At 40.9% G+C, this 14,521-nt stretch overlaps 1 protein-coding gene across 1 annotated transcript in view; it reads left to right on the forward strand.

Moving 5' to 3' along the window:
• Positions 1-14,521, forward strand: part of LOC140916898 (vesicle-associated membrane protein 1-like) — a 100,859-nt gene that overhangs the window by 14,170 nt on the left and 72,168 nt on the right. The window contains exons 3-4 of the mRNA XM_073358792.1: positions 219-366; positions 947-1,077. Coding sequence (XP_073214893.1) covers positions 1,076-1,077 — 2 coding nt within the window. The 5' untranslated portion in view covers positions 219-366; positions 947-1,075. The remainder of the gene's footprint in view (positions 1-218; positions 367-946; positions 1,078-14,521) is intronic.

The following is a 14,521-nucleotide window of genomic DNA, read 5'->3' on the forward strand; positions in this document are numbered from 1 at the left end:
CCAGGCATAGATCTGTTCTGAGCCAGCTCCCACAAGAGTGAGTGGAAAGACTGGCTACATGGAGTGTTGGATAACACACCAACTAAACCAAAAATTCATGTCATGGGGAGACTGTGCTGGATTTACATTGGTTAAATGATCTCTCTGCACTGTTTCATCCCTTTATCTGATTGCAGAGTGACCTGGATTTAAATGTTTTGTTGTGCTTTCTCTTCCAGAATGGATTTCACTTGCATGGTCAGGAGGACAACCAAAGAGAGAAGCACTGACAAAGAGGAAAACACATTGGATTCAAGAAGGATTTTGGACTCCTCACAGTAGGGGGAGCAAAAAGAAGAAGGCATAAGAAATTGCACATGTGTGGAGGTAAGCAGACATTCTTCCCTGTATTTTGGCAGGCGCTGCGAGTCCTCTGCAGTCTGGCTTCATTGCTGCACCTGATCAGAAAAAAAATTGGTTCATCTAGTCTGGCATCCTGTCTCCAGTCAGGGCCAATCTTGGATGGTTCAGAGGCAAATGCAATATTGTATTGGGGGAATTTTCTTCCTGGCCTAGCTGATATTTATGCATGCTCTCCCTCCCTTAATCCAACAGTGTTCACTTGCCAATTGGATTTTACACTCATAATTTAACTACAGACATAGAACAGTAGTGCTTCCATTGTTTAAGGAAAAAGATATAAAGGATTCTTTAAAAAAATTCAAAGATGGAAATACTTTTAATTTCCATGCACTACACAGCTGAGAATAAATACCCTATTATTAGATCTAGAGGAGTCAGGATGCAGACAGCTGGGGGGGGGGAGTTCCATTTATATTAGTCACTCTAGGACTTTATTCTGCCCTGAATTACAGAGGGTGTGCATCTGTGGATTTCCTCTACTTCCTACTGTGTGATGTGAGGTGCAGGCATGCTCAGTAGCTTATGCCTACCACTCCTATCTCAGTAACAGTGCCTACAATACTAAGAGACTGGTTGCATCAGAAGCAGAGCTGGAAAGCCATCTTTGCTAGCTGCTGAGAGTGAGAGAAACAGCTGAACCTTAGGAGATCCACAGACTGTCTGACCGAAAACAATGTGAGTATCCCTTGTCATAGGAGTTTAATGAAAACGAGCTGCAGTCTGAGAATGAAGGTTTAGTATGTCTGGAGGGAAGGAGTTTGGCTAAAGCAGTGTCAAAGCACTGTCCATCAGGTGTGGTGCTGAAACTCTGAATACTCAGCTGTGAATGGGCGTGTTTCTTACTTCACAAAGAAATGATAGCAGCATGGCTTTAAGCTGACTGAGATCCCTTTTGAAGCAAGGCTGGGCTCTGGGATTGTGTATTGTGATTTGTCACAGATTCAGTTTCATATCTGTGAATATCTGTTTACAATTATATTCCCCTAAATGCTCGCTCTACGGAAGCGCAATACTGTGGCTGGAAAGTTCACTGCTGTTTCTGATATATGAAAAGTTGCTTGTTTGGGTTTTGGAGAAATGGCCAAGTAGTATGCTGTTGTTTTCAAAACCAAGTACAAATTAACTCTTACTATGAATGTATCTTTTTATGTTTAATTTTATGTGGTGTGTGGGTGCGGTGGAAGGCTGGCTACGTGAATAAGGCATCTGAAGCTACTTTAACATTGCTGTGGCTGGCTGTCACATGAAAACTACATGGCATCTGTGTGAATCAGTGTCAGACTCTGAGGAGCATTTGCTGGGTGTGAGACCTCTTTTGTGTATTTTAGAGATCCAAAGTTTGTGTAAGACACTGTCAAAGTCTAATCAGTCTGCTGTGGCTCTTAAATGATGGGAACCCTGCTATGGCTGGCTGTGCAGTTTTTCCAGTTGTTGGACAGCAGTGAAGAGAATTACTAACATGTTTCCAATTCAAAATAGTGCAGACACCAACCAGTCAAAATGCTGGGCGAAATCCTAAGTTAGTGTAAATCAGCACAGTTCTGTACATCACAGTGGAACAATGCTGATTTATACCAGCTGAGGATCTGGACCTTTGTCCTCGCTATCTGGTGCAATATGATAATATATTAGATATAAAATAATTTCAACTCACTTGTATTCAGCATCCATCTGTTTCTGTGCAGCAGTAGATGACACTAACCCATCACTTCAGATTATTTTATTACACCTTTAAATAGCTGTCCATGTCTTTAGCTGTGGTTTAAATGACAGCATTAATTTGCTCTTTAAGACAACAGTAAAACCTATGTAGTTAATAGTTACTCTGGAAAAACATTGGTGTAAATGAGAATCTGACCCGTGTAGTTTAGATAACTAGATTCTGAAATGCATCCAACAATCTACATGGGGAAAAGAAATGTGATGATAGAGGGCATTTCAAACAAGAAGACAAAGGTATAACAAGATCCAGTGGCTGGACGTTGAAGCTGAACAGGTTTAGCCTTGAAATAAGGTGCAAATTTTTAACAATGATGGTAATTTACTGTTGGAACAGCTTACCTAGGGTTGTGGTGGATTCTCCATCACCAGCAATTTTTGAATCAAGATTGGATGTTTTTCTAAAGGATCTGCTCTTATTCAAACAGGGATTAATTCAGGGAAGTTCTATGACTTGTATTCTACAGAGGGTCAGACCAAAGTATCACAATTGTCCTATCTTGCCTTATAATCTATTAATCTATTAACATGATTGCATAAACGTTCATTTATGACCAGTCAGTGCAAACCAGCTGCAAACATCTCAGAAGTCTAAAAAAGTCAAATAATTCTAATCCTATATAACATAAGCAGGGGGGGAAACATAGGGCCAGATCCTCAGATGGATCCTACTGGTATAGAAGTGAATGGAGCTATGCTGATTATTGTAAATAAAAAGTTGTGTCCTATTGTAAACTATTTCAATACCAAATTTTTTTTAAAAATTACATCCAGAATCTCATTCTGAGATCTAGAATTCTTTTTCATTTGCTTATTCACCTATTAAAATACCAGAAAACAAGCTTTTGTCTACAACATCCAGAATGTCTCCAAGCCAAGGAATTGCTTTCTGAAAAATGCCTTGGCTTAATGTGCACCCCTGAACTTCTCCAAATGGTTCGGCGTTTGCCAGCTCATTGTGTGCTATTGGTGCTGTTGCCTCGTTGTGTCTAGATCAGGAGTCAGGGGATGATGTCAGATACTTTGATCTGTATGTGAGCTGTTCTTCGATGATTAATGCAACAGTTTCCTGCTGCAGAATGATCATCTAAACTATTCAAACAAGAAACAGTTTTTCATACTATCTTTGGCTTACTAGTGTGTATTCATAACACATTTTTTAATTAAAACCAGAAAGGTTGATTCAATATTAGTATGCCTGGGTCTTTTGTAGAAAAGCTTGCATAAGTTTCTTTGTTGATCTAGGGAAAAACGGAAACCATTTTTTTTTTTTTTTTTTTGGTTTTTGGTGGGATAATCTTTCAACACACTAATCGTACAAAGCCAGGATAAATAAGCAACTTGCTATTATGCAGATATTGATGTATTCAGTTGATTTCTGTTTCTCTATTAAATGGAATTACAGAAAAGGAATTTAAAACTCCTTGATGAATGTCACCACTATCCAACTTTGAGTTGTTGATGAATGCCACAAGGTAAAAGAGTGCTAACTAACAACCTATAGTGACAACTAATGGTGTTCATCAACTTGCAACAGTTTACTGCTAGTGAACACCAAATCAGGAAATGATTTCTTTTCATCTTGTTGTAGAGCACCATAAACATTCATAGCACTTCAGACACTTGTAAGAAGACAAAGAGATGGCTCCTGAGGGCTTGTCTTCACGTACAGCTTTAGTGAAGATGCTACTATGCTGATGGGAGAGCTGCTCCCATTGGTGTCGTTAATCCACCTCCCCAAGGGGGTAGCTCTGTCGATGGGAGAAGTTTTCCTAGCAACATAGCGATGGCTACACAGCGGGTTAGTTTAGTTATAACTACTGTGGATTTTTCACACCCTTGAGCAATGTAGTTAGACTGATATATGTCTAGTGTACAGCTGGGTTCAGTGACTTCAGTAGAGCTATGTTGACTTACACCAGCTGGGAATCTGACCTTATGTGAGATTACTGTCTGAGTGGTACAATACAAATGATAAAGAAGCAGGCTCAAAAGTGGGAGCAAACCTTATTGAGGAGAGGGTCAGTACTGAGAAGTTAAATGAAAGAAGTGGGTTTGAAAGGAGGGATTTGAAGGAAGAGCAGGACTCGCTTCTTGCTTGAGAAGAGGGGGATACTGTTCCAAGCATAAGGGTAAGAAGTGAACTGAGAGTCGGGGGGGGGGGGGTTTGAGTGTTACCTCTTGGGGGTTGTTTCAAGTAGAAGGAGAAAATGATGATGGCATCAGGTATGTCTTTGATGCAACCCTGTTTATATACAAAGAATGAACAAACAGGAGGCAGTTTGTTTGCTCACAGTTCCAAGCCTCTCTCCAATGAGCACCCTGGCCAAAAAGCTCTCTCACAGTGTGACATTGCTGATGGGCTCATGGGTGAGGAGCTTGAAAAATTGCTGTACATTTCTCTGTTTTACTGTGGCAATTGGGAGAACAGCTTTGTTATGAGGGTTCTATAGACTATTCTATATGTACGTGAATAAATTATACCCAGAGGTGGTATTTTGAAGTGGACACTGAGAGAGAGAGACTGTTCTTTTTATGGTTGGACTGAGGAGAAACTGAGTCAGATGCCTGTGTGGTGCCATGGCCTGCTGCAGGGGGGCATCCCAGTCTGGCTGCCTTCTTATGCTCTCTCTCTTAGCTTTCTCTCAGGTTCATGTTACAAGGGCTTCTCTTGCTGTTTCCTGGGCTTTTTCACTCATCTGGCTGTTTCTGACTCAAACATGCACATACAGCAGCAATAACAATCAGTCCCAAGACCCTGTGTTTGTGTTCAGTCAAGTCCTTTGGTGGTGGCTTCCAGCTATCACTAACCAAAAGGGCATTTAATTGCACACTCATTTAGCCTGAATGGAAGGCAGACAGCATGCCCAACAATTTCACTGAGCTTTGTGATCACCCATAGATCAAAGCCAAGCTTGCTAGATATCTGTCACCCAACCTCCAGGAGAGAGCACTGGGTGAGAGAAAATGCAGGTGGACAGGGCCGGCCCACAACATTTTGGCACCTGAGGCGGGGAGCTCAAATGACGCCCCCATACCCTTCGCTTGGGCCAAAACTTTGACAGGTCTCAATTCTGCCTTCTTCCTGTTCTACTCCTCTCATGGTACTGCTCTGCTACCTACCCCAATAAAGGAGAACTAACAACTTAAAATGCCTTGTTCAAAAATTTTAAGTAACACTTAACTTTCAAACACCTGAACAGCAAATGTAACTTTTCTTGTCTGCATAGTAAACACTGGCATTTTTATCTGTTTGAATAATCAACCTTCTTGGTTGCAAAGATTTGAGCTGTTTCCTGCTGAAGGTCCACAGTCTGGGCAAGCTTATGCTCTATTGAGATGATTGCAAGGCCAACCAGCCTGTCCTGTGTCATTGGGGAGCAAAGATGTGTTTTTATTAACTTCAGCTTGGAGAAGCTGCGTTCTCCGCTGGCAACTGTTACAGGAAGTGTTGGAAGTATGTGCAGAGAAACAAAAGCATTTGGAAAGAGGGTGGTCATCTTATTTGTGCACAGATATTACAGAACACCCTTTGGAGTTGATCCAGCTGAAACGTATCTTGAAAGGGCTTTCAGTTCATCACCTAAATCACTCGCATCAATATTGCGCATGTCATCATGTGTCACCCTGTGGTGACTGCAAGCTCTGGGGCCATTTGAAGAGCTGTATTATTTGAATGGGCTTAACTCCATCTGGCTTAGGAGCAGCTCCCTTTTCTATCTGCTCTTTTATCCAGGCAGTGGAGCCACTGAATGAACAGATTTGAAGAAGTGGATGTTGTAAAGCAGGTGGGTTCTGTAAAATATCACGTAACTTAATGGAACCGTGAAGAAGGGCTACCCCAGGGCTTGTGGAACTAGTACTGAGATGGAGAGACAGCACATCCAGAAAGAGGAACAAGGTGGTGACCGCCCCCTCTTCCGCCAATGATTTTTGAATTACTGTAGAAGCAAATGTATGTTATTCCTGTAGCTGTCCTATGCATCCAACTCAGCCCTGACTAGGAGACAGCAATTCTAGGAGTGAGAGAATATTGTCTTCTTGCCCAGTTGGTACTTGACCTTCCTGAGACTCATCACAGTTGTCAATTAGCCCCAGTTAACCGAGATTTTCTCCTTAATGTTGTGGTTGCTTTTCCCCTGGTGCCTGTATGGAGCCCTCCAAGCTCTTTTCACATAACCCATTGAACAAGCACAAGATGATGGCCACCTTAGAAAAGCTAACTACTCAGTTCTGGCAACCATATGTTTTCTGCACACAGTAATAATTTACTGAGAGATCTGACTGTACATTTAAAACTATTTTGTTATTTGCAATTATATCATCACTTCTGTACTGGATGAAATAATTAGAATGGACTTCATCACTCTAATATTCCTGTCCAAATAATTGGAAATATTTGAACAAGTTTCTCACTTTTTCCAGATGCAATATTTAAAGGAAAATATGTGGGAAAGAGGTGTCTTTTTTTTAGTCTCAACCAAACAAGGCAGAAATCTGCTTTACAGATTGTATGCTAATGAAAGCATCCGACTTACCTCAGCCAGAATCAAACAGAAGCATCACTGAGGCATCACTGAGTGAATTCTTCTGGAAAGTGTTGAGATTCTCTATGACTATGTTTTGTGAGGTCAGAAGGGCATTATTTCAAGAAACATCTCTGAACTTTTAAATATAAATGGCACCTTTGAATGCATTCTAATGTGTTGCAGTATCTTATAAACGTAGGCCAGTCAGCCCAGTGGATTTATGCACTAATCCTGCATAGCTGGGTTCAAATCTCTATATTGTCTTGAGCTATGTCTACACTATGGTGCCGTGCTGTGGTCAGCACACAGGGAGAACACACACATGCAGCCAAACATCTAACAAACTCTAGATAATCTCCTTCTAACTGGCTAAAAGCCCCCATCTCACTGAATTACTGGGGTTTGCTTGTTTCGAAGCCTCTATTTGCAGTGGGAATACAGCACTGTCTCACTAATGGAGAGTGCAGGCGTTTCATACAGCAATAACCATGCATGTGCAAGGGGGAAAGTGACAAAGGAGAAGAAAATCCTAGTGATGCCAAATGTTGCAAACTGAAATAGGCAGGAATTGCTTCAAGAGGTGGGTGCTTTTCAGCAGGCAGAGAGAAGGGTGGTAGCCACTTGGACAATGGTTCAAAGTAAGCACTGCAGCAGTGTGGAGCCTCAGCAGGGGAGCGTTTTAGCACAAATCACTGGGCAAGCAAGTGCCACAACTCCAAAGGGAGCAAAGAAAGAGGGATCCCTAAGAGACCGAACCCCATATGAGCTCCATTGTGCACAGAGGAGTCCATCCAGTGTTACACCCCTCCACATGGTGCAGCTTACTCCACTTGATGTGGGCTGTTGCAGAGAAGAGAGGATGAGGCCATAGCCCCGCTTCCTACCTACCCCTTCAGGGCCTCAGACAAACAAGTGAGGGGGCAGAGTGACTGCAACTATGTCTGGCAGGCCAAATTTTTAAGTGCTCAGCACCCCACAGTTCCCACTGTGATACTTGTGGCTGAATTTTCAAAAGAACTCAACATCCAGTGTACACCTAACATGCCAAACTCTTTGGAAAATCTCACCATTGATTTAGCTGTCTAAATGAGAGAGGAGCTGTAGATGTGTAGGGAGCAGGGGGCATGACGACATAGCTCCTTAGGTCTCCCCACAACTCATCTGCATCCACAAAAGGGCTAGGCAGGATCTGGTCCTGCAGAAGGACTCAGGGGGAAGCCAACAAAATCCAGAAAGACCAAATTGCCCTAGTATACATTGAAATATTGAGTTGCACAGTGTGCATAAATTCCAGCTTTTTATAAATACATAGACTCAGTAATGATTTCCTAGAAATAAGTAATTAATTGTGCCTAGAACCACTTATTCTCTACTTCCAAAGGTTAATGGATAGAAATTCCATTTATTCACTTACATTCAAATACTAAAATAACTGTTCTTTATGACTCTGGCCTTAGACAGGGAAGGGCCTTAATTACAGCATGCTACAGCTGGGCAAAGGCAATGCTGTGTGCAAGTATTTGCCCTATCTGTTACCGCAACCCATCTCTGTGTGCCATTTAATGCATGTAAAGGCTGCAAACATGGACAAATATCTTTTGCCCATAACATTTGAAGTTTCACAAATGTAGTTCTAGGGTTGGGTTTTTATTGCTGACTTCTGTCACAGACTCAGTTCAGAGTCTGGCTTAGCACAGAGGTCGGCACTGAACATTTCTGTTACCTCTCTGTGGGATAAAGAGGTAAAAAAAGTAGTGGTTAAAAATGTATGGGGGTTTTTTGGTTTTTTTTTTAAGTGCTGTTTGGAGGCTGGTCTGTGGGAAAGCTTCCTGCATTTGCTGCTAGATTGGCTGCGGTGTTATACCAATAAAATAAAACCAGCAGGATCTTATCAAAGGGGATATGGCAAAATGCCACATTTATTGTGAATACAGAAAGAATCATAGTAAGCAGTTAGTTATAGCTATAACATTCCATTCCATCTCATATTTATTCACACATTCATTCGCTCACACACACACACACACATGCACACAGAGGTTCTGCAAGGTTGTTATCATAGTTACCAGCCTTAGAGTTGCTCATGCCAAGCCACTGGCCAGGTGGCCTGGACATGAGGAGGGAGCAGGGCCTCGTCAGATGCACATCTGATGCTCCTGGAAGTTGGTTTGCAGAATCAGACTCCAAAGTTCTCACTTTCTAGAATCCATTTTTATAGGAATTTCTTCCTGTTCCAGTCTATGGGAATTGCTTCATCATGCTGTTGCTGAATCAATCAGCAGATGGCACATTCCTGACGGCTCCGTGCTGCCAGATGTTATCTTGTTCTTCGGTTCTCCCATCCGAGGCTGTTGGGTGGATTCCAGTCTGCCCTCCGGAGGTCCTCTGGTTATTTCCACTTGACGCCCTCTTCAGCCGATCCACACTGGATTTTTAGGCTGGCACCTCCCTGATCATTCATTTATTATCCACACCAAGCATCCATCCACATACTTCCTCTATCTCTATTTTAATCACAATTGTTAACAAAGTGAGATAAATACAACAAAAGGGCAGGGTGTCTTTGTGTGCTGTTTCTGTTGTTAAAAAGTATCACTTTGAGTCTCTCTGTGTGTGAGTAGTTGTTGTTACAAAGTATTGCTTTGAGAACAGACTCTGTTTTAGGATGTACTAACACAATTAGCAGCTTGCAAGTTTCACACAGAGCGGGAGAGAAATAGTAAAAACAAGAGACCAAAAACCAAGAGACCTCTTAATTAGTAATACCCTGGAATTTAAACTATGGGGAATCAAACTCGTTTATGATTTTAATACAGAACTTCTTTAATATGATCCAACATAATAATCTGTGGGATTTTCTTTCTCTCCTTCGAATACTTTGGCAGCATCCAGCCCCGGCACTTTACAAAGTCACAAACAAGTCTGGGGGTGGGGGACCAAAGGGGAAATCCCGCTCGAGGCCAGAATTTAGACAGACACACACAGAAAGCAAACTAATCACCTAAACCTGTAAGGTGATGAAAACCTACTGGCACTGACTTCAGTTAGCATTGACAGTGCTGAGCACCTCAATGGAGGTAGCTCAACATCTTTCAAGATGAGATCTAATGTAGTGTAAGTCTCCTACAGACACAAAGTACATGGACCTACCCATTGTTAAAAGGTGGAAAGATTAATACACGAGTACGTATCAAGAACTAGAAATACTAGTGAATAAACACAACTATGACGTAGCTGGCATCACAGAGACTTGGTGGGATAATACAAATTACTGGAATAGTTATATAGAACTATTCCAGTCAGTTGTATTATCCCACCAAGTCTGTGTGATGCCAACTCTGCATAGTGCAGCTTGCTCAGAAAGGACAGGCAGGGAAAAAGGGCGGGTGTTGCCTTGTATATCAAAGATGTATACACTTGCACTGAGGTTGAAAATAGGAGACAGAATTGTTGAACGTCTCTGATAACAGAGGTAAAAAAACAAGGGTGATGTCATGTTATGGGCCTACTACAGACCACCTAACCGGGAAGAAGGGATGAATGAGGTTTTTTTAAACAACTAACAAAATCATCCAAAGCGCAGGACTTAGTGGTGATGAGGGACTGCAGCTACCCAGACATCAGTTGGGAAAATAATACAGCATGGCACAGACTATTCAACAAGTTTTTGGAATGCACTGGAGACAATTTTTTTATTTTAGAAGGTGGAGAAAGCAACTAGGTGAGAGACTGTTCTAGATTTGACTTTAACAAAATGGGAGGAACTGACTGAGAATTTGAAAGTGGAAGGCAGCTTGGCTGAAAGTGGTCATGAAATGATATTGTTCATGATTCTGAAGAATGGTAGGAGAGAAAACAGCAGAATAAACATAATGGATTTCAAGAGACTAGACTTTACAAAACTCAGAGTTAGAAAGTAAGATCCAATGGGAACCAAGTCTAAGGGGAAAAACAGTTTTGAGAGAATTGGCAGTTTTTCAAAGAGACGTTATTAAGGACCTAAAACCAAACTATCCCACTGTGTAGGAAAGATAGGAAGTATGGCAAGAGACCATTGTGGCTTATTCAGGAGATCTTCAATCATCTGAAACTCAAAAAAGAGTGGACACTAGGTCAAAAAAGTGGACACTAGGTCAAATTACAAAGGATGAATATTAAAAGAACAACACCAGCATGTGGGGACAAAATTTGAAAGGCCAACGTGCAAAATGAGATTAAAATAGCTAGAATCATAAAGGGTAACAAGAAATATATACAAACAACTATATTAGAAGCAAGAGGAAGACAAAAGACAGTGTAGGCCCATTATTCAATCTGGAGGGGCAATAATGGAAAATGTGGAAATGGCAGACATGCACAATGACTCTTTTGTTTCAGCTTTCACCAAGAATGCTCAAAGGGCTAACTGAGGAGATATCTGAGCCATTAGCCATTTTCAAAAAACTCATGGAAGATGGGAGAGGTTCCAGAGAACTGGAAGAGAGCAAATGTAGTGCCAATCTATAAAAAAGGGAATAAGGACAACTTGGAGAATTACAAACCAGTCAGCTTCCAGTACCCAGAAAGATAATGGAGCAAACAATCAACTTGCAAACACCTAGAAGATAATAAGGTGGTAAGTAACAGTCAGCATGGATTTGTCAAGAACAAATCATGTCAAACCAACCTAACAGCTTCCTTTGACAGAATAACACATCTTGTGGCTAGGGACAAAGCAGTAATGTGGTATATCTTGACTTTTGTAAGGCTTTGACTACTGTCTCACATAACCGTCTCATCCACAAACTGGGGAAATATAGCCTAGTTGGCACTACTATACGTGGGTTCACAACTGGTTGGAAAACCATTCCCAGAGAGTAGTTATCAATGGTTTGCCGTCAAGCTGGAAGGACATATTGAATACAGTCCCTCAGGAATCAGTCCTCGGTCCAGTTCTGTTCAATATCTTCTTAAATTATTTAGATCGGGATACCCAACCTACGACCTGTGGGCTGTACACAGCCCACCAGAGCATTTCATAAGGCCCACAGTCTACTTCAACACAATATACTAATGGCCAGTTCATTAGCATTTCATCATTGTGTTTACATCATTTTAGTTTACACAAGTGTGTAAATAGACAATAGTGTACATAGATTGTTTCTGTCTAAATAATACAAAACAAGCTGAACTTAAAGTCACCTATATTGATTTATATTTTAAATCTTATTAAAATAGGTAGAATCTGTTTGGTCCACAGAAGTTTGTGCTTCGGTTTATTTGGCCCTCCTGTATAGTAAGGTTGGGCACCACTGATTTAGATAATGGTATAGAGAGTACATTTATAAAGTTTGCAGACGATACCAAGCTGGGAGAGGTTGCAAGTGCTTTGGAGGATAGGATTAAAATTCAAAATGATCTGGACAAACTGGAGAAATGGTCTGAACTAAATAGGATGAAGTTCAATAAGGACAAATGCAAAGTACTCCACTTAGGAAGGAACAATCAGTTTCACACACAAAAATGGGAAATGACTGCCTAGGAAGGAGCACTGTAAAAAAGGGATCGGGGGTTCATAGTGAATCACAAGCTAAACATGAGGCCACAGTGTAACCCTGTTTCAAAAAAAGCAAACATCATTTTGGGACATATTAGCAGAAGTATTGTAAGCAAGACATGGAGAAGTAATTCTTCTTCTCTACTCTGTTTTGATAAAGCCGCAGTTGGAATATTGTGTCCTGTTCTGGGCACCACATTTCAGGAAAGATGTGGACAAACTCAAATATCCAGAGGAGAGCAACAAAAATGATAAAAGATTTAGAAAACATGACCTATGAGGAAAGATTGAAAAAATGGGTCTGTTTAGTCTGGAGAAGATAAGACTGAGAGGGGAACATAAGTCTAACAGTTCCTACCATTCTGGTAGCTTTTTTGACTACTGTTGCACATTGAGCAGCTGTTCTCAGAGAACTATCCACAACGACTCCAAGATCTCTTTCCTGAGTGATAATAGAAAGTTTGGACCTCATCATTTTGTGTGTATTGTTAGGATTATGCCTTCCAGTGTGCACTACTTTGCATTTATCGACACTGAATTTCATCTGCTACTTTGTTGCCCAGTCACCCAGTTTTAGAACATCCCTTTGCAAGTCTCCACAGTCAGCTTTGAACTTAACTATCTTGAGTAATTTTGTATCATTTACAACGTTTGCCACCTCACTGTTTACTCCTATTTCCAGATAATTTATGAATATGTTGAACAGCACAGGTCCCAGGACAGACCCTTGGGGGACCCCACCATTTACCTCTTTCCATTGTGAAAACCAACCATTTATTCATACCCTTAGTTTCCTATTTTTAACTAGTTACTGATCCATAAGAGGACATTTTCTCTTATCCCATGACTGCTTACTTTGCTTAAGAGCCTTTGGTATGGGACCTTGTCAAAGACCTTCTGAAAGTGCAAGTGATATCCTGGATCACTCTTGCCCACATGCTTGTTTACCCCCACATATAATTCGAACAGATTGGTGAGGCATGATTTCCCTTTAGAAAAGCCACGTTAATTCTTCCCCTACCTATCGCATGCATCTATGTGTCTGATAATTCTGTTCTTTACTATTGTTTCAACCAGTTTGCCTGGTACTTAAGGTAGGTTTACTGATCTGTAATTTCCAGGATTGCTTCTGGAGCCTTTTTTGAAAATTGGCATTACATTAGCTGCCTTCCAGTCATCTGGTACAGAGGCTGATTTAAGCAATAGGTTAGCAGTTATGCAATTTCATGTGTGAGTTCCTTCAGAACCCTTGGTGAATAACAGCTGGTCCTGGTGACTCGTTACTGTTTAATTTATCAATTTGTTCTAAAACCTCCTCTATTGACATCTCCCCTAAAAAGAATGGCTCAGGTATTGGAATCTCTCACATCCTCTGCAGTAAAGATTGATGCTAAGAATTCATTTGGCTTCTCCGCAACAGCCTCTTCTTCCTTGAGTGCTCCTGTAGCACCTTGATCGTCCAGTGGCCCCACTGGTTGTTTGACAGGCTTCCTGCTTCTAATGTACTTACATGTTTGCTGTTAGTTTTAGTCTTTTTGCTAGTTGCTCTTCAAATTTGTTGGCCTGCCTAATTATAATTTTACACTATTAAATAGGGATGATTGTAGTGTTGAAAGAAAAATTTAAATATTCTCATTGGGAGTGGCATACTCTACACTGAGGAGCAAATCTACTCCAGATTCATCCAAGATCAGCAGCCTGCTTATTATAGCATTCAAACCCATTTAGAGGCAAGACTAACACAATAAGATGTTTAATGATTAGAAAGTGAAGTTTTACTCCATATTTAAGGACTTACCTACTGTATCTTAATGTTGACGTTAGCAGAGACAGAAAACATAAACTTTTAGCTGTACATAACTGGTTTATCCAGGCTGGTTTTAAAGGTGAAAAGTAGCCATCAGCCATGAATGCTCTTGGAAGACTATTGTACAGCTATCAGGTTTCACTCACAGTACATTTTAAGGGGTTTTGCCATAGCTATGGTTTCTTCAGTATTCCACCCACTTATATATTGAAAAGACTCATGCAAGAAGTCTTATTTGTTTCCAAATGTTAGGAACTAATAGAAAAGGGATAGGTAAGACAAAAATATCATTATGCAGCTGTATAAATCCATGGTGCACCCATATCTTGAAAACTGCATGCAGTTCTGATCATTCTTTCTCAGAAAAGATATTAGAATTGGAAAAAATATGGAGAACAGCAGGAAAAATGATTAGTGGTATGGAACAGCTTCCATATAAAGAGAGACTAAAAAGACTGGGACTGTTCAGTTAAGAAAAGGCATGATTATGAGGGGATATGACAGAGGTCTACAAAATCCTGAATGGAG

Source organism: Lepidochelys kempii, chromosome 9, assembly GCF_965140265.1.
Source record: "Lepidochelys kempii isolate rLepKem1 chromosome 9, rLepKem1.hap2, whole genome shotgun sequence".
NCBI classification, from domain to species: domain Eukaryota; kingdom Metazoa; phylum Chordata; order Testudines; family Cheloniidae; genus Lepidochelys; species Lepidochelys kempii.